Raw genomic sequence first — 19,880 nt, 5'->3', positions numbered from 1 at the left:
GACTGGCTAGGCAGTGTCGAGAACCTCCTGCTTGCCCTCCTCCCAGCAGGCACGCGGGCATCTGACCCACAAGGGTGCCAGCTGCTCCCAGGGATTATTAGGTGAATGCTGCTAGGTCCCAAGATTTCAAGGAGAGAAGCCCCTTGCTTTCCTCCTGCCTCTGGCACTGGGTTGGCACAGAGGGCAAGATAGTTCCTTGCCCTACGTGTGGGCCGAGTATTTCACTTGGCTGGAGGGAACCTTTGGCCATTGAGCAACTCAGACTGGAATCCATGCTGGGCTGTGGCACCTGGAGGGTGGGCAGGACTTCTGTTGGGAAGCAGGGTCACTGCTCCCTGGAGGTCGTTGGTGCCTGGTTGCCAGAGAAGAGTTGTGGGGGGGGGGTCCCAGGTTGTGCCCTCTGAAGCCTGGGGCCAAGTGTTAGGGCCGCGCATTGGCCCAGCAGTCTTTTAGCAGGCAGCACCTGGAGGGTCTGCAGAGAGGAATACATTCCTCCAGGGGCTGTCTCTGGGAAAGGCCACAGGCCTGGGACCACGGGGGCTGAGCGTGTGGCCCAGGTCCTTCTGCAGTCCCGGGTTCCAGGCTGTGTCACCGGCGGGAGAATCCTTGAGTGGGTCCTGGGAAGCGGGAACAGCCCATCCATCACATCTTGGTAGATTCTGTGCAGTCACAGTCGAGGTTGTCATCGCAGCCCGGCAGAGGGCGTCTGGGAGCAGGCCTGCCTCGACGGAAACTGTGCAGGGAGCGGCGCAGAGAGCCCAGGCGCTTCCAGAGCCTGAGCTGGGGCTCGCTGGGGCTCCCAGGGTGGTGGGGCATGCACTCCCGAGCCCGCCGGCGGCTCGGGTCCAGCGCGGCCGGTTTGCAGAGGGTCATGAACAGCAGACAGCTGGCCAGCAGGAGGAAGATGCAGGCCAGGGCGACGAGCACAGGGAGGGGGTCAGCTGCCTCGGTGGCGCTGCCAGGAGTGACAGGGGCTGTGAGGAAGGCCAGGGGGCTGGGACCCCGTGTGCTCATGGCTCCTGCAATAGGAAGGGGAACATTGATGGGGGCTGGGGGCTGCTAAACTAGCTGCAGACAGTATCATAGCCATGTCACAGGTTAGAACAGTGAGGATCAGAGAGTCTCAGGTCACACAGCAGAAAATGATAGAGCGGGGCCTGAACTCAGGCTCCCTTTCTGCTCTATCCCCTGCCCACCTCCTACAGAGGAGACAACAGGGTGATGCCTTCTGGCATTTTAAAACCAACTCTCGTGAATTACAGTAGTCTTACCCCTGAAAATCTGGATGTAAGAACCACTCCGTCAAGTGCTTGCTCTGTGCCCAGGAACAAGTCATCAATTGCTAGCAAGGGCCCTAGCAATTATCTAATGTTGGGGCTGCAGCCACACGGAGAGCAAATAAAAATACTTAGAGCTCATGGCCAGTAGGGAGCATGTGACCCCAGAGGCCTGGTGGAGAGGCCCTCAAGCAGGCGGGGGTGCCTCGGCCAGGCTGATGGAATGTTGGGGCCCACAGGCATGTTTCATTGGGTCCTTATAGTGTTTTTGTAAGTGTCAATTAATTACGAATATTTTTAAAGTCACAAACCAAAAACAAAGGGATTTCACATGGGCATCTGAATATCTGGCTCCTCTTGAAATTCCAGAATTTCAACATTGGCAACCCTGGCAACCAGTTACTGCCTGGCACTCAGTAGCTGAGGCCGAGAAGCCTTTGCCCCCCTTAGAGGTCTTGGCCCCCAGGTGCCTACACTCCCCCACAGGCCCACTACACACCTTATCCCACCTGCCTCACCCCATGGGCATTCCTGTTGGTACATCCCAATGTGACCCAACCTGCTCCCATGACAAGAAAGGAACTGAGGCCCCACCAAGGGAAGGCCAGCCCAAGGCCATACTTTGAGCCAGTGGCCAAGCAAAGGCCAGAACTAGGTTCCCTGACTCCTGGTCCTGAGGCTCCCAGTCCTCTGAGATCACTGAGCAGCTCTGAGAACAGGTGAGAAGCAACCTACAAAAAGCTACACAGTTGACAAGGGGTGGGGCTCAAAAATGCCTCCCAGACCCCAGGTACCCGTTATCCCTCATGGCCACCCTGCTAACGAGACCGCAGCACATAATCTTTGTAGACAGAAGAACAGTCGGAGCTTCTAGTTGAATATGTCTGGGGTTGCAAATAAAAATACTTAGAGCTCATGGCCAGTAGGGAACACGTGACCCCAGAGGCCTGGTGGAGAGGCCCTCAAGCAGGCGGGGGTGCCTCGGCCAGGCTGATGGAATGCAGGCCCCGTGTGGCCGGCTCTTCCCAGTTTCCCAAGAGAAGTCAGAAATCTGGATTTTTCAGGCAAACGTTCCTGACGTTTAAATGTTGGCAACTAATTCAAATTTAGTTAAATCAGGAGAGGGGCAGGAGGGCGGGGGGATATGCTGCAAAAGCTAAACAAACTTGACTCCAAAAAAAATGTGCAATGAATTTTCAAATATTTAAAACATTATAACAGGCCAAACCAAACATGCAAGCAGGCCACCGCCCGCTCGCAGGCCAGTATTGATGATCTTTGATTTCTATGAACGCAGGACAGGAAGTCCAAAAGAAGGCCTGATAAAAGGTGATCATTTATTTCTCTTTGACCTTGGAGACTTTCGTGCGATGCGGATAGCAGGTTTGCCCCCTTCTCCCAGCTCGCAGCTTAGCACAAACTTACGGTTGAGTTTCTAGCATGACGCTCCGCAGGCTGGTGCCAAGGCTCTGTATGTGGGCTGCCGAGAATCTGTGTCAGCAGGCGGTGGGGAGTGGAGAGGACCCTCCCCTGCCCCCACCCTCCGGAGCCCCCATCCCTACCCGGGACACTCACCAACAGTGGCAGGACCTAACTCCTGGCTCCCAGCGCCCAGCCTCCTTCCTGCTCGCAGCCTCACCCTGCGCCCAGCCGACTGAGGGCATCCAGCACACCCCAGCTCCCACCCATTCCCTGCTACCACTCCTTCCCACATTTCCAGACAGAACACGACCCCTCCCAGCTCTCAGCTGGAAACTTTGATGCCCGCCTAGCTGCCCAGGGCCTCTGCCTTTCAGGCATTGGGCCTAGAAAGCACTTGGGCTGGGCAGCCGCATGTGGTTGATCCTTCCTTGAATATGAGCATGGAAAAGGGATGGGGTGTGCCCACCACCATCTCCCACAGGGACAAAACTGAGAAAACTGGCCCCCTGTCCTACCCAGGGCAGTCTGAAGTGAGAGAAGTCTCAATCCTGCTGGTCCTCATAGTATTTCAAGACTGTCACATGAATCTGGAGACTCTATGAGGCCAGCAAAGCTGGCCCAGGCTTCAGTCCTTGGGGGAAGCACTTTAATAAAAAGGCAACTGAGGCTGTAATTAGCATCTTAGTAGTTTTCTGGGAAGCAAGAGATTCTAAAGTGCTTGAAAGCATCCAGCCACCATCCCTGGTACACACAGCTCCCAGATCCTTTCACAGCCCCTCCGATCCCCCGAGGGTCAGCTGCTTGCAGGGAAAAGAGGCCTCCAGCAGACCCAGGCTAGGCATAATCTCAAGAGCAGTTGAAGCTTCTTCCTGCCCGCAAGCCCAACGCACTCTGGCAGCCCCCTGCTTTAGACAGATTGCAAGCTCAATCTAGAGCCACCTTTTTGTCCCTTGGGGGTCCATAGAGCAGCACCTGCTGGAGCAGAGAAACTAACCGCAGACTACGTCTTGCTGTGTGGCCTTGGGCCAGTCACTGTCCTTCACTGGGCATTGTTTCCACTCTGCGGAAAGCAGAAGGACGCCCCAGGTCTGTGCGTACCCTCACACCCTCCCCCAGAGTCCCCAGCGAGGGTCTGGCCCCTCTTTCCTCACCACACCTTCTCCTGCACCTTCCCCCTCACTCCCCAAACACTGACCTCAGAGCCAGCGCTCAGTCGTCCCAAGCCGGGTAGAAAGGTGTTCTCAGCTGTCCAAGGGATGCCCAAGGAGCACCAGGTGCCACCCGTGACCACCAGCCTCCCCTGGACTCTGCCGTGCCCTGTGCCCCTCAGTCAGCCCGGCTGGGCAGAGCGGGCTGTCTTCACTCACTCTCCAGCTAGCCCTGGCTTTGTCTGGAAGAGTTTGGGTCCTGCCTTGGGGGAGGGGACAGCCAAGAGGGTAGGGATGGCAACTGGGCTGGGCAGCGGGAGAGGGGAGCCATGCAGAGGAGCCCAGTTGCTCCCCAAGCCCTCCCGGGGCCTCACACCAGTCTGTCTCCTTGGAGCCCTCTTAGCGGGCAGGGCGGAGGCCTGGGGGAGACGCGGGCAGGGTTTCCCTGCCTCCGCAGAGACTCTCACCTTCCCCCATCGGGTGTTCGAATGGTATGGTCGGCAGCCAGCGGGGTTGCTATTCAGTGCCTGCCAGCCTCCAGGTTACCCGGGAGAGGGGAGAGGGGCTGCGGGCGGGGTGACAGGCCCTGGCATCTCCCGGCCCCTCCTCCCCTCCTGTGCCCCTGCACCCCTCACCTCCCAGGCTTACCACTCAGCTTCCCAGAAAGAGCACCTGCCCTTTGAAGGTGTCTGGCCGCAATCGGGAGGGGGTGGTGAGAGACGGTTTCAAAGGTCAAAGAGATCTTAGGGCAGAAAGCACAGAATCAAGGGCCAGCCATGGCTATGTTCCTTACAGTTTGAGTGGGCTCTTGGAGATGCTGCAGGCGGTGGCTCTCTAGCTCTCCCGCACCACCCACACAACACGCACCACACACATACACGCGCGCACACACACACGCGCACACACACACGCGCGCGCACACACACACACGCCCTTCCCCAGCCTTCTTTCTTCCCGGAAGCCAGAACCTCCCAGCAGCCAGCTGCCTGTGAAGGAACCTAAGTCTTGAGCAGCTTCCCCATCAAGGACCCCCCAGGCTCCCAGGGCCGTTGTTCTAGAGACTGAGGATACAGCAGTGGACAAAGCTCCCTCTCTCTGGGGGACTAGAGACAATAAGCAAGGACATAGTCTATCAGAAGCTGATGGGGGTGGGGATGGCCTGGGTGTTAGAGCAGGGGGCTGCAGTTCCACCTACAGCGGTCAGGGAAAGCTGGCTGAGCAGATGACATTTGAGCAGAGACCTGGAAGAGGTGAGAGCACGAGCATAACAAAAATCTGGAGGGAGAGTGGCCTGTGGAGGAAACAGCATGCACTTGGCTTTCAAGGGCTAGCAAGGAGATCAGTGTGGCTGGGGCAGAGCGGTGAGGAGGGAGTAAGTGGAAAATGAGCTCAGACACTCCCACTTCTCACCAGTAGGAAGGTGGACTTGCTCCTTCTTTGGGCCCAAGGTCCCAAATCTCAGTGAAGGATGAGACTAACCCAGTTTTGATGAGGTGCCCCCTCACAGACCAGTCACCATCGGCCATGGTCAGTAAGGGCACGGCAGCCTCAGGGCTGCGGTGAGAGGTGGGGAGAAGAGGGCAGATCCAGAAGTGAGAGGTTCCGGGCACCACAGAGCAAGCTCAAGACAACATCCCAAGGCCCGAGTCTTCCCGGCCATGCCATCGGGCCTCTTCCTGGGTCACCTTGCAGGGGAGCAGTCTCTCTACTCGCTTCAGAGGTATAGCAGGTAGAGTAGGGGTTCAGGTTTTGGTCCAACAGGACTTGCCTTGGGGCTGGCGGTGACTCTGCCAACAGCCTCGAGGCCGGATTCTCTGTGAAAATGGACAGACACTGGGTGGGGTCTCTTGAGTGAGAGCAGCACGCCCCAGGTCCCACCGGAGACTGTGCATGAGCCTCAGACCGGAGCAAACGCACGGGTGATTGAGTACAAAGTCACCTGGAGGGAGGTGGCATTTCTGGGTTTCCACAAAGTGGCTGTTACAGTGCACAGTGGCCAGAATGGCTTCCAACCAGGAAAGATGTGGGTGAGACGCAGCCGTACATCCAGCACCTGCCCCCCCACCTCAATGAGGCTCCTGGGATCTCACAAGGCGGAAGGCGGAGAGCCAGCACCTGGGGGCCATCCTAGGCAAGCCTGGGCCCAGAGAGCTACTGTGCCATCATCCACCCTCTCCCCAACTTGCCCCCAACCCTGGTGTTGGACCAAGGAGCAGAGCCAACAGGTCCTCTGCCACGACAGGGCAGCAGAGAGCCATCTGCTCATCCTCGTGGGGGGAGAGACAGATGTGTCCTTCTCAGACATTCCCCCAGCTTCTGTGGGAAGCCACAGGCTGTCCAGGGTGGGCTGGGGGTGGTGTGGAGGGCAGGAGAGGGGTTTCGCAAATGTCTTCCCTCCCCATGGGGTGGCTCAGGAAATGACCACATGTCTCATTCTCCTTCAGCTCAAAGCCACAGATGCAGATGAGGGCGAGTTTGGGCGCGTGTGGTACCGCATCCTTCATGGTGAGTGTGTTGCCCTCCCTCCTTTAGGAGGGCAAAGCTTTCCTAGGCTGCCAGGAGTCTGGGAAGTGAGACCAAAGAAGCCCTAACGGCCATACATGGGGGCGGGCAGAGGGGGGAAACAGACATTCTTGGATCACTCGCACCAAGCTGGGTGTCTTTTGAGTGCGCTGCGTTTGATTGCTCTGCTCCTGAAGTGCCTCCTGTGGGCTATCACCCTGACAGAGGGGACCTTGGGGTAGGGCGGCCCCCAGCAGTGAGCCCCTCAGACATTGTCATTGACCCAACATCTGTCACGTACCCATCCCTGCACCTGTGGCCTTAGACACTGGGACGGTGCCCTCAGCAAGCTGGCCAGGAGTCTCGTTGGCCCAGCTGGAATCATGCGACCATCCCTGACCCAGTCACGATTGGCCAGAGATGTGGTGATCTGCCCGCTCTTGGAATCGGGGGTAAAATCGCCCCTACGCAAAGCACGTGGACTGATAGTGGAGGAGGGTGGGTCCCCAGAGGAGAACTGGGGTGCTCTTACCCTAGGATGGGGGAATGGGTACCTGACGAGCCCAAAGATACACACAAAATCCTCACTTCAATGACCCACAGAGAATTTGGTTTTGGTGTCTCTTTTTGTATGGTTCCAGATCCTTCTGAGCATTCAAATCCCCTGACGCATCTTATGGGGGCCTCAGGGTCCCCCAAACTTCCCATAAGGAAGGTACAAGATAGGTTCCTGCCCTCTCCCTCAAGTCCTGTCAGACCAGGGCAGCAGGAGGCTGGGGCCTTCTTGCCACTGTGGGCTTCGTCCAGGCTCCCAAGAGCTCTGTGCAGGGTCAGCATTCTGGGGTTCTGGGCCCCACATTTCCCCCACCACTATGCTATGAGCACCTGTGTCCTGCTCCACGCCAGAGTCCATGCATCTCCTCTGTCCCAACACAGGTAACCATGGCAACAACTTCCGGATCCACGTCAGCAACGGGCTCCTGATGCGAGGGCCCCAGCCCCTGGACCGAGAGCGGAACTCATCCCATGTGCTGATAGTGGAAGCTTACAACCATGACCTGGGCCCCATGCGGAGCTCCGTCAGGGTAAGAGGGTGGGGGTGGGGCTTGCATGTGACCGCTCCACAGGTTGTGAAGCCCTGCATCTCTTCAGCAGTCGCCTCAGAGTGAGGCCAAGACCACAGCTCTGGTGGACCAGAGATGGCCACCACGTGGACCACCACTCAGCAGCCCACCACTGGCTTAGTTGCTGGATTACCTGGGGCTAGGTGTGTGGACAGGGGGTGCCAAAGCCCAGCCTGGGATCTCGGAAATGTCCTTTTGTTCTGAGCCTCAGTTTCCCCAGATGGGGAAGGGGTCAGCAATACTGATGTCCATCCAGAGGGATGGGAGAGGTGTCCTTATCCTGCTAAGCCCCACATCCACAAGCTCACCAGGATGAGCCAAGAAAACCTCACAATTATGGTCTTGGAGGTAAAGACGTTACCAACTTTAGTTTGCACGTGAGGGAACTGAGGCACAGAGAAATCGCCAGTGCTAGGCCAGAACTCGAGCCAGGACTTCTGAGCCCAGGCTTCGTGCAGTTGCCACTGACAGTGTCCCCCAACATAGTCCAGTTACCACTCCCAGCTGCCCCAACAAATGTATCCTTTTCCGCCCACCCTCACTTGCCTCGAGCCGCTGCCCTGTACGGCTGAAATCAGATTGACCTTAATCTTCTGGAACGGTCAAACACAGATACACATGTGCTCCTAGTGGCTGGGCCGGTTTATGCACTATTCTGCCCCGTGGCAGAGGGATGGCTGAGGTAAATGGCATGACCTCTCAAGGCCACCCCACCCCCACTGCACACTCAGGAGCTCACAGCTCCGTCCCCAGAACCAGGTGGAAAGTGAGTCAGACCCCAAACGTGAAAGAGTAGGAGGAAGATGGGAAAAGCCTGGGTGGGGAGCAGGCCGGGGCTTTTACCCAGGACGGAGTATGAGCTTCTTATCAGCCCCATCTCCACCCCACTGTTTCCCCGGGCTGGAAACAATGAACAGAGGCCTGGGTCACCGTCAGGCATCAGGCGGGAGGTGCTGCAGAGTCGCTGACTCAGCCTTAGCCCAGCTGCTGGTGCCCCCCGGCAGCTTTGCCCCAGGAAGAGATGGAAAGACAAACCTGGGTCCTTACAGCTGCCCCTCTGAGTGAGATCTGCCCAGGTGCAGATGGCTCAGGGAGTCACATCCCTTGGGCTTTTATCCCTTGGGCTCAGAATGACACCGGGGCCCCAGTGACTGCGGGTCACCCTGCGTGCACGGGGCACTCCCTGGCAGCCGCACTCACCTGCACGCCTGTGAATTGGTTACTCTCATCCTGATTAGTACCCACAGCACAGCTTGCTGTTTGTGGAGTCTGCTTCAGGCCGCAGAGTGACTGGGTCAGTGTAGCTTGGGTTGGCTCCCTACACTTTCAGCTTCCTGATCACGGCCCTCCTGTGGCCCCTCACTCCCCACCCTCCCGGAAGCAGGTGAGCACCTGTCTCCGGGGCCTGCACCTGTCAGCCTAGGCATTGTGACTCCACAAACCGTTTTTAGCCACAGACCTTTTAAAACAGAGTAGTGTGCCGTGCCCCAGGGTACATAGATCAAAGCCAGGCTGTGACGGTCAGTGCAGGGATGGGACACCGAGAGGCACACCTGCTTGGCCACACTCCTTTCCGTCCTCTCCCCGTGGGCCCTGAGGAAGAGCAAAACCTCACGTGACACTAACTCTGTGTCAGGCACTTTCTAAGTGCTTTCTGTCCTTGAACTCTTTCCTCTTTTTTTTTTAAATATCTTTTATTTCTTCTAAGGGGGAGAGGGAGGGGCAGAGAGAGTTAGAATCCCAAGCAGGCTCTGCACTGTCAGCAGAGCTCGACATAGGACTTGATCTCACAAACATGAGATCATGAACCTGAGCTGAAATCAAGAGTAGGACGTTTAATGGACTGAGCCATCCAGGTGCCCCTGTCCTTAAACTCTTTTAACGCTCATAACAGCCCTACGAGGGAGGCTGAGGAGGAGACTGAGGCAAAGAGGGATTGGCCAGCACGTTTAGAGTCCCACAGCAGTAAGGGTAGAGCTGGGCTTCACACCTCACAGTCCAGGGGCATCTGTGCTGTCAGTCACTACACTGTGCTGCCCTCCGTCCAGGCCCTTCGGAGCACAGAGACTGCTACCCAAAACCCCGAGTCACTTTAAGGTGGGAATTTAGGAACTGGCACCCAGGGCGGGGTCTTGAGAGCCCTTGTGAGACACAGCCCCCACACCTCTGAGCTCCAAGAAACCTGGGGGCTTCCCTGAAGACAGTGTGGGGCTCCAGCTTTGCTGGACAGTGGGGCTGGTTCTCCAGGGAGCCCGGCAGCTCAGTAGCTGAGCCCTCCTGTGAGCAAGAACTCGCCAGACCCGTGCGTTTCCTGTACATCTGTGTCTCTCAGGTTTGTAAACCACACACCATTTTGCCTCCTGTCTCTGCTGCTAAAAACAAGGCTGAAACCAGCAAGAGGCTAGAGGCACAGAGCCAGCCCCCCAGAGAACGGGCTACACCCAGGCTCCATGCCACCTCTGTCCTCTGTATCGTACCGGCTGACTGGCCCTGGCTTTGTCCCCACAACCTTTGGAGGAAAGGCCATTTGGACAAGCAGACTCAAGAAGGGGAAGGCTCACAGTTTTTTAAAGATGGATGGTTGGTTTCTGTTTACAGAAAGAGAGTTCCCGAAATTCGTCCATGCAAATTCCCCCCACACCCACCCCACCCAGGATCTTCCCAGCCAAGTTCTTGGTGCAGCCAAACTGAGAAGGTTCCGGCTTGTAAGCAGCTGCACTCCGGGATGGGCACTGTAGTTTGCATAGTGGGTTCTGGGTGTCTGGACATGAAAATGCAATGACACGGCAGGGCTCAGGGACCTCGAGAGCAGGGAAGTAGAGAAACCTTTACCCGCATAGATCTGTCCGCCCCCTACCTCTGCTACCAGCCACCACAAAATTCTCCAATCAGGCTGCCATTCCTGCTTGTGCTAACAGAAGCCCCTTCACTTCTTCAGCAACTTCCCAGCTAAGCCCAGAAGAGAAGGCAGGGTAGGGGTGCCAGGCTGGCTCAGTCAGTAAAGCATCCAGCTCTTGACTTAGGCTCAAGTCATGATCTCATGGTTCATGGGATCAAGCCCCGCGCTGGGCTCTGCACTGACAGTGTACAACCTGTTTGGGATTCTCTGTCTCTCCCTCTCCCATGCTCCTGTTCTCTCATGCTCACTTGCTCTCTCTCTCAAAATAAATATAATGATAATAATTAAAGAAGCTGGGACTGGTCCCCAAGGCAGTGACAAATCAGAAACCCCGTGTAAGTGCCCTCAGATTCCCTGTGCCACGGTCCTGCCGTGAGCGCTGGTGAGAACCTGAGAAACCTGTGTTGCACACCAGTGCCCAGGCCCCATTGGCTCTTCCTCTACCCTGCCGGCGAGCCCCTGCTGAGCCTGGTTCTCTCAGGCTGGAAGGAGGTCATTTCCTCTTCTGAGGCCAGCACATCCCCAACATAGAGCAAAGAGGAGGAGGGGTTGGTAGACTGGGAATCAGAAGCACCCCACTCTCTTGCCTGCCCTCTCAGTTACCATGACGGCTTGGGTGAGTCTCTCCCACTCCCTGAGCCTTGGTCCCCACATCTGGGGCCCCCTGGGGCTCCTTAAGCACCATTGCTCTGTGACGCACTCCCCTCCCCTACCACACTGCTCCTGCTGGACACAGACCTGGTCCTGCACATCCCTGGGCCAGACCCTCCCTATGCTCCTGCGTGTATGTGAGGGGCCCGGGCAGGTGGTGTGGCAAAAAACGAGAGCCATGGCCCTGATCCCTAGCCATAAACTCTCTCCATAAACAGCTCTTAAACTGTTTCCTTCCCTTCTGCAGACACATGTTCTTTAAAGAACAATTAGAAAGTACACATAAGCAGTGACAAAAAATTATGCATGATTCTATGATTCAGATTAGCCACTTTCTTGGCCAGGGTTCTCAGAAGCAAATCCGGCGACAAGAATTGATATGAAGGTGATAAGGAGAAAGTGCTCCCAGGAGACTCTGCCAGAAGGGGCATGGGACCAGGAAGGAAAGGCCGCCCTAGGGACTTGGGCTCAGTCCCACAGGGAGCTCTGGAGAGAATCAGTCCAACTACCCAGTCAGGGCTGAGGAAGCCAGGGGATTTCTCCTCCACGCCCATCAGCCAGTGGCTAAGGACCGCCCCAGGGGACAGAATTCCCAGGCACTTCTGCCTCTCTGGGTGTGTGTGTTCAGTAGCCTGGGTGGGCTGGGGTTAGTCCCCTCCCCCACCCTGAACCACTGTTCCTGGCCCCAGACAGCAACAGATTCAGAGAAGGTGCCTAAAGGGGTCTGAACACCAGCGTCCTCGCTGCCATCATAAGTAACACTAGGAGGTCTATTCTCCCAGATATATTTTGATGTTCAAATGGGGTCACTTTAAACTTTTTAAGTACTTTTGCAAGGCCTGGCTGGTTTTGTCTTTATCACAACCCTAGAAATGGCACAGAGTGTGAATTATGACACTGATCTGTTTCATAGCTGAACTCGATGGCCGGAAAGAGTCACGGGTTCCCACAGGGTTAGTAGCAATGCCGAGAGTACGATAAAATGATGTGGGAGCACCTGCCCCATGCCCGGCACTGTACAAGCTCAGGGGACACGGTGACCAGCCAGAGAGCTCCAGAGAGCTCACCGCTAGCCCAGGAGAGCCGTGACCCCACATGCAGGCCTAGGCGGGCCCTGCCCCGGACTTCTCGGGTTGCCACCCAACCTTGACCTTCCACCTCTGGTCTGGCTCCTGCAGGTGATAGTGTACGTGGAGGATGTCAATGACGAGGCCCCCGTGTTCACACAGCAGCAGTACAGCCGCCTGGGGCTTCGAGAGACTGCGGGCATCGGCACGTCGGTCATCGTCGTCCGAGCCACAGATCGAGACACTGGTGAGGCCAGCTGGGGGATCAAGGGAGTCCGGCTCCTGGGATTGGCCCTCTGCAACTCATCCCTCGTGCCCCTGTGGAGCCCGTCATCCTTGGGGTGGCTCAGGCTGCCCCGCCCAGCAGCTCCCAGGCTGGGGAGGGACTACCGGTACAGTCCTAACAGTATCCCCACCGGATGCCCAAGCCTAGAAGGACTGAAGTCAGGGAGTTGCCCCAGTCTCTGGATGGAGACAGGGTAGGCCCCAACCTTGGAAAGTCTAGGTTTCTCACTGGGGGAACCCATCAGCTCCTGGCTAACCTTTGGCCAGGCGTGTGGCAGTGCTGGGGGAGGTAGAGGTAAAGAACTTGTCACATAGCAGACTGAGGCCTGCTCCTCCAGCCAGAAGCAATTCCATGTCCTACAGGCCTGGCTCAGGGCCTGACACAAGGCCTTCACAAGGGCCAGGGTTCTGCAATGCTCTGAAGGCAGTCCGGACCTCACCAAGGACCCTGAGCCCCAGAGATGGCCACAGGTGGCAGTGCACAGCAGAGGAGAATGTGGCTCTGCTGTTTGGGCCCTGCCCCCAGCCAGGGATGCAGCCAGAGAGGAGCTCTTTCCTGGGGGCGCCACTGCCCCCTCCCCCCCCGGAGTGGGTCCCTCAGCTGTTCCTAGCTTCCCAGCCGCCTAGCACCACCGCATGGCAGCCTCTCTGGGCTGGCCATTCCCCTCGATGTCTGTGGACTTCAGCTAAGGAATCCCAACTCGAACTCCTGTTGAAGAGCCCGCTGAGGCCAAGGGATTTGAGCTGGAGGAGTGAGGAGGAGAGGGAAGGTGTCCCTGGTGCTAGGACCCCTTGACTGGAGGGGCCACATGGAGTCTTGGCTACTTCTGAGAATGCTGCCTCTGTCTGACACTCTCTAGATGAAAGTTCCCCCTACAAGAGACCCCTGATATCCTTACCACTGCTTGTCCAAATACCCAAGGGAGGTACTTGAACTTGAATTTGGAGGCTCCAGAAGCAGAACCAAATCCTGCCAGTATATTTCTCATGCCAAAGCCAAGCCCCAGAGAGGTTGTATGTGCTGGGCCTTGATGTCCACATAGACCTTGATCCCATCCTCTGCCACCCGGCCCCACAGGGTGGGGAGCAGTGCACACTGGGCAGGCCAGCCAAGGTCCCTCCCACTGACCCTCAAGGTCAGCAACAGGTGTGCTGGGGAAGCCACAGGGCTTCCAGTCCCGCACCAGTCTGAGACCACACAACCCCTGTGTCCTCCTGCAGGGGATGGCGGCCTGGTGAATTATCGCATTCTGTCCGGCGCGGAGGGGAAGTTTGAGATTGACGAGGGCACGGGGCTTATCATCACCGTGGATTACCTGGACTATGAGACAAAAACCAGCTACCTGATGAACGTGTCTGCCACCGACCAGGCGCCGCCCTTCCACCAGGGCTTCTGCAGCGTCTACATCACTCTGCTCAACGAGCTGGACGAGGCCGTGCAGTTCTCCAATGCCTCCTACGAGGCTGCCATCTTGGAGAACCTGGCCCTGGGCACCGAGATCGTGCGCGTTCAGGCCTACTCCATCGACAACCTCAATCAGATCACCTACCGCTTCGACGCCTATACCAGCGCCCAGGCCAAAGCCCTCTTCAGGATAGACTCCATCACGGTGAGGGAGACTGGGAGGAGGCACAGCAAGGGCTCTAAGGGGCAGGAAGCTCAGTCCTTTCACAGCCAACCAACATTTATTGAGCTCCTTCTATATGCATGGCACTCTCCTCTTTGTCATAAAGTGTCTTTGAGCTAAATATCCCTAGAATACATTCCTCTCCATGTTCAGGACGACCTATACCTAGGCAACCTGGTAACCTTCTTGTAAGTAGACAATGATAGCCAGGCAACTCATCACATTTCTCTTTTTACCTTGGCTGTTAGGAAGCTCAGATATAAAGTGCTTCATCAAAATAGCTAGTCCTAGCTAGGTAGCAGCTAGTCTCTTATCTACAATCTGGATCTTACTCTTCCATCTTTGCTTTAGTGTGTCTTTCATCGGCCTCCTTTCTTTGAAAATAGGCAGGTTGTGTAGGGTTCAGGCCTTGTCCTAGGGAATATTGGTTCACAAAGATGAACCAGAGTTCCTGGCCTCCAGAGAATTCTTAGACTGGGAGGAGAAGAGGGAGTAATCAAGGATGCACATCAGAGCCCCACAAGGGAAGGTGTAAAAAGAACTACAACATGGGCATGACGGAGGCCCGAGCGAGAGGGATCTTACCTGGCTGGGGAAGCCGGCAGCCTACCTGGAAGAGGCAGCATCTGAGTACAGTTTGGGGAAGAAGGGGGATTTGGGCCGACAGAGCTTCACGGCGAGGTTCTGAGGGGCAGAGGCAACCACAAGGAAGCGAGGGAGTAGGCAGAATGTTTGGGATTAGCAGATTAGCGAGGAGTCCGGTTTGACTTGGAGTGTGGGACTGCTTGGGGGCAGGGTGGCCTCTGCACGGTGGGTGTGACGTTGTCACTCACTGGTCTGGCCCCCTCCCCACAGGGTGTGATCACAGTCAAGGGCCTGGTGGACCGGGAAAAAGATGACTTCTACACCTTGACAGTGGTGGCCGATGACGGCGGCCCCAAGGTGGACTCCACCGTGGTGAGTGGGCCCCCGGGTGAGAGCCCCACAGGTACAGCCCGTCACTGTCCCAGGGCACCCCAAAGCCACAACTTCATCAGCCACCCCACACACGGGCCAGGCACCAAATGGGTGAGGGTTTCAACCGCCATGGCTGGTCACGCCACACCTTCCTGGACAGCCGGGGTGGGGAGGAGACCGTGGGCAGGGGGTGGGGTGGTGGCATTGGCGGGTCCTGGGAGTGTGGCAGACTGTTAACCATTTGCACCCTTGCCTTTTGTCTCCCGTGGCCTCCTGCCGGCTCTGCCTACAGAAGGTGAGTAGCCTGTGGCCGGGGGCTCCCCACTGTATGCTGGCCGTGGCCCTGCACCTTCCTGCCGCCACTGGAGACAGCATGTGGGCAGGCCTATGCCAGGCTGCCGCCCAGACCCCTGACGGGCACTGCAGCCCAGCCCCTCTCAGGCACATTCCCCATGTCCAGCTCTGCCCTTCCTGCCAGCCCACAGGGTCCAGGGCGGGGTCACTAGCACACAGTAGGTGGAACACACGACAGAAGGAACACTGAGACTTCGCCCCAGCTCTGCTCCGCACTGGCTGGGTGACACGGGCAAGTTGCTCAACTTCTCTGTGCTTCTCGTCCTTGGGTCTACAATGAGGATCGTGCCGGCAGCCCTGACGCTGGTGACAGATCAGAAGCCCTTTGTAAACCAGACCCCAGACCCAGGCAGCATAGGGTGGGAGTGGCTTCTGTAAAGAGGAACCTCGCCCTCTCGTGGGGGTTGGGGAAGGAGCATATGTTATCACTGTACACATGCGGTGGGCACATGGTGCCGGGGCCTGCAGGGTGCTGGGCAAGGGCAGCCGCGGGCACAGCGGGCATCACTGCCCACAGGGAGACCATGTGCTCAGAGCATTTTGGGGAGCATGACCGCTGAGGTCGGAGGTGTCAGGCAAGGTTCCTAGGAGGATGGGAGAGGCAGGCAGGGGACTCGGGCTGGGAGGCTGGGGGCTGACACGGGGGTGGGCCCCAGGGTGGCATCCCACAGCGATGATGAGAACATTAACAATTGACTCGGCGTGGGTCCCTGCCAGTCTGGTCAGGCCATCTGTAGATCCTATGGGGCGTCCAGTGCCTCAGCAGTCTTGGTTACAGACCCGTTTTCACTCCCCTTCCCCCCGGCCCAGTCCCTGTCACATTGGCCTAGAGGGATAGAAATCAACCTATTGTCCAGGCTGAGAGCCAAATGCAGCTGCTTGGGGTTTTCTGCCCTGCTGTTCCCTGCAGGTACTCGGTTCCGGTGGCCCTGGCTGGCGCTTGAGGGTACCCCGAAGCCCCCTCCATCCATGGGGCCCACCTCGGGGTAGTGAGGCAACGAGCAGCCGTGAGCAACCCTTGGCCCACTAGGGGTCTGAGAGGGCAGCCCCTGAGCAGAGCCCTCAGGGTGGACACAAGACAGGCTCCTGGGCACCCCAGCCAGAGGAGCTGCGGCTCTGGTTAGATGGGGCCCTGTCACCGGCAGCCTCATCTGTAGCTTGGGCCCAGCTGCATGCAGCTCCCCCATCAGTGTTCAGAGGTGTCTGGGAGCAGAGGCCAGGTGGAGTCTGATACACAGCAGGGCAGTCAGGATGCTCCCCACCACAGCTTCCGGACTCCTTTCTCCCCCGCATGGGCCACCAAGGGCATTTCAGAACACACACCTCTGTGCAGACCCCTGCACTTCTGGTCACGTCACCCTCTTCTAGGAACCAGGACCTTTCCCTTCTGGCCTGGCTTCCTCTCGGGCTCCTCTCTGCCCCAGGTACACCTGCCCTGTCGGCCCCAAGCTCTGCTGGATGTGCTGTGGGTGGAGGCAGGCAGAGGGGCCTTTTAAAGGTGGCACCATTTCCTCTGTAAGGCCGGAACCCCCAAACCACAGCTCACCTACACCTGACTCCTTCCTGACCCCGGCAGCCCCCGTGGGCGCTGGGAGGGACGGAGAGGCAGCAGGAAGGGGCAGACTGGGGCAGGCCCTTGAGTAACGCCATCGGGCCTTCAGGGCCGGGACAGCAGGTGTGGACCATGAGGCCCCAGGTAGGAGCACAGACCCAGAGCTAATTCCATAGCCCTCGGCCCCTGCCCTCCATTCTCAGCCACTGAGGCTGACTCCCCACTGCGGGGATCCTCTCACAAACGACATCATAGCGCTAATCCTAGAGGAAGCACCTACTGTGTGCCAGGCTCTGGGCTGGGCTCACGGTACAACAGGAAACCAAAATCAGACACAGCCTCTGTCTTCACAAACATAAGATATAGTGGGGGGAGGGGGGGCAGGGAGGGGAACTGTTTATTAAGTTATCACACCAGTCGGGCGCCTGGGTGGCTCAGTCAGTAGAGCATCTGACTTTGGCTCATGTCATGATCTTGTGGTTCTCGAGTTTGAGCCCTGTGTTGGGCTGTCTGCTGTCAGCCTGGAGCCTGATTTGGATCCTGTCCCTTCTCTCTATCTGCCCCTTCCTCCCTCTTCCCACCCTCCCTCCCTCCCTCTCTCAAAAATAAACATTTATAAGTAAATAATCACACCAATAAACATATGCTACAGGAAAGAGTCTAGGCGTGTGCAAAGGCCCTATGGTGGAAGGGAGCACAGGTAGCCTAAACAAGGCCTTGACCCCAGCCAGACAGTTTGGGATGAATCAGAGCACAGGGGCCTTGTTTGGTTCTGCCCCGACAGCATGGCAGGCATCATTGCACCCACTTCACAGGTGAGCAGACTGGGGCTCTGGGACTTCACAGAACTCCCTGACCAAAATCATGACGGATGCGCAAAGCCTTGGCAAGTGAGATCATGCGAGTCTGCCAGGCAAGGCACAGGACGGGGACTGCCTTGTCCCACCCCTCAACTCTTTGTTTGCGCCTTCATTCCCCAGAGCATCCTGGTGCCGTATGTTTTTGTTCCTATTCTCAGTTGAGGAAATGGAAGATCAGAAAGGTTGAATAATTTTTTCCAAAGTCATACAGCCAGTAAGTGGCAGAGTGGGTGCTGTCACTACTGCCTTAAAAATATGAAGGCGTGGCCAGGATGGAGAAGAAGGAAGACCTGATGGGCAGGGAGGATGAAGTGGACCTCCTCTGGGGCAGCGAGGTTCCACAGGCTCCCCGTGGGAGGAGGCCTGGCCTGGGAGCCCTAAAACCTGAGCCTCCTCCCACCCTACCTCTCACTCTCATCAGTGACCCTAAGGGGCACTTGTGGCCATCCATCCATGAGCTAGAAGCTGCAGACCTAACACAACATGCTCTTCATGTATAATTTGCACGTTCCCAGTTTTTATCTGATAGTTGGAAATTCTCTCCTCCCTGGGACCACCAAGCTACCCTATAGCCCCATCCTGTTCTTAAGCCCTAATTCCTTCCCTCTAACCCAGATGCACGAGTGAAGAGGCCTTCAGGCAATATCTGGCTGCCAGATGGGTTTTGGCCAGCCTGCACATAAGTTTTTCCTTTAATTTTCATTAATCACCACCTAATTCCTCAAAAAATCTAGATTCCTGGTTCCTCTTGAAAAACAGGAAGCTCTGCCAAGGCCAAGCTGGGATTCCTTGTGGATTTTTTTTTTGCTGAGTAGCCTCTGTCCCCTTTAGCCAAGGCCCACGCCTTCCAGCCCTCGGCCCCACCACCTCTGAGTCCCCAGAGCTGCCTTTGCTGTCCTGGCCCCAGCAACAGGGTGTGTACCGCCCTCTCCCATCAGACTGCTGGGAAAAATGTGCTCAGGATCTCTGTGTGAAGTCTGGATTGGTCCAGGCAGGCTCTGAATGCTACCTGACATTCCAGAATTATCAGAGGTCTGGTGCCCACTGAACCCATGGTGGGAGCCTGGTGTTTGGGGCCAGGAAGGGGACGGAGGTGTTAGGTCTCTGGCTTCCTTCATTGCAGGTCTACATCACGGTGCTGGACGAGAATGACAACAGTCCGCAGTTTGACTTCACCTCCGACTCAGCAGTCAGCCTGCCCGAGGACTGCCCCATGGGCCAGCATGTGGCCACTGTCAAGGCCCAGGACCCCGATGCCGGCAGCAACGGGCAGGTGGGCGCCAAGAGACATATCTGGATCTTCCCTGCCAGTAGGAGGCTTCTATAGCCTCTCAGCTCGAGGAGAGTCAGTCAGGCCCCAGGCAGTGCGGCCCTGACCTCACCCTAGTCCACAGTCAAGGAAAGGAGGCAGAGCTGTGCAGGTTGTTGGCCCTGCCCGGCTCAAGTGAACACACAACCCAAAGGCCGGCCATAGCTCAGCCCTCCACAGTAGGCTGAAAGCACAGACGGTTTCTTTCCCGGTGACTCCTTCATCACCGCATCCACCGCACTCAGCATCTCGGCCCCATGTGCCAGGCTCCAGTCCAGCCCTCCCAGTGTGGCCCTGGGTGTCAGAGAGGACACGCCCCTCCTCCCTCCTGCTTTGGCAGAGTGGGGCGTGGGGTTCTGTCCTACAGCAGGCAGTGCTCCCTCCACACGCACTCTAGGTTTGGACACCCCAGGGGACAGGAGGAGGGGCGGTAGAGCATAGCAATCTTTCCACTGCTTTATTTACTCTGTCCTGTGAATTGGGTGACGTGTTTGGGGAGCTTTCCAGCATCACACCTCTGGGGGGCCGGCTTTGGGCTCAGAAGCACAGGCGTTCGAATCTTCATTCTCATGGACATTTGCAAACTGTGTAATCTTGGCCCATCGTTTCATGTGTCTGAGCCTCCTGTCTGCAACTGAAGAGAACATCTCCCTCTGACCGTTGCTGCGAGGGCCACACGGACCTCGTCAGAAGCAGGCTCATACCTGCTTCTGGCCGAGTCTCCAGAAGTGTCAGTGCTTCCCCACCCCTGTCCTGGGAGACATCTGTGCAGTGGGACTCACACCCCCCTTCTGGTCCCTAGGCCAGTATGCTGACATCTCCCACCCCCCCCCCCCCCCACCCCC

General features: G+C 57.2%; 2 protein-coding genes across 4 annotated transcripts in view; one reads left to right on the top strand and one right to left on the bottom strand.

Moving 5' to 3' along the window:
• CDH23 (cadherin related 23) overlaps positions 1-19,880 on the top strand; it is a 370,961-nt gene that overhangs the window by 276,233 nt on the left and 74,848 nt on the right. Inside the window, exons 28-33 of the mRNA XM_077778722.1 lie at positions 6,292-6,352; positions 7,286-7,434; positions 12,202-12,337; positions 13,597-13,985; positions 14,859-14,960; positions 18,850-18,999. Coding sequence (XP_077634848.1) covers positions 6,292-6,352; positions 7,286-7,434; positions 12,202-12,337; positions 13,597-13,985; positions 14,859-14,960; positions 18,850-18,999 — 987 coding nt within the window. The remainder of the gene's footprint in view (positions 1-6,291; positions 6,353-7,285; positions 7,435-12,201; positions 12,338-13,596; positions 13,986-14,858; positions 14,961-18,849; positions 19,000-19,880) is intronic.
• On the bottom strand, positions 417-4,674 carry CUNH10orf105 (chromosome unknown C10orf105 homolog). 3 transcript variants are annotated; one of them, XM_077778720.1, is made up of 2 exons: positions 4,496-4,674; positions 417-1,019 (listed from the first exon to the last, which is right to left on the bottom strand). In XM_077778720.1, the coding sequence occupies exon 2, from the start codon at positions 1,012-1,014 to the stop codon at positions 643-645; it is 372 nt and encodes a 123-aa protein (XP_077634846.1). In that variant the 5' UTR covers positions 1,015-1,019; positions 4,496-4,674; the 3' UTR covers positions 417-642. The 3 variants fall into 3 exon arrangements, with proteins under 3 accessions (XP_077634846.1, XP_077634847.1, XP_077634844.1); XM_077778721.1 differs by lacking the exon at positions 4,496-4,674 and adding an exon at positions 3,895-3,920; XM_077778718.1 differs by lacking the exon at positions 4,496-4,674 and adding an exon at positions 2,703-2,767.

This window comes from Crocuta crocuta, unplaced genomic scaffold, assembly GCF_008692635.1.
Source record: "Crocuta crocuta isolate KB4526 unplaced genomic scaffold, BGI_CrCroc_1.0 scaffold167, whole genome shotgun sequence".
Taxonomy (NCBI): domain Eukaryota; kingdom Metazoa; phylum Chordata; class Mammalia; order Carnivora; family Hyaenidae; genus Crocuta; species Crocuta crocuta.
Note: the sequence above shows the minus strand (reverse complement) of the source record. Positions and strands in the feature narration are given on the sequence as shown.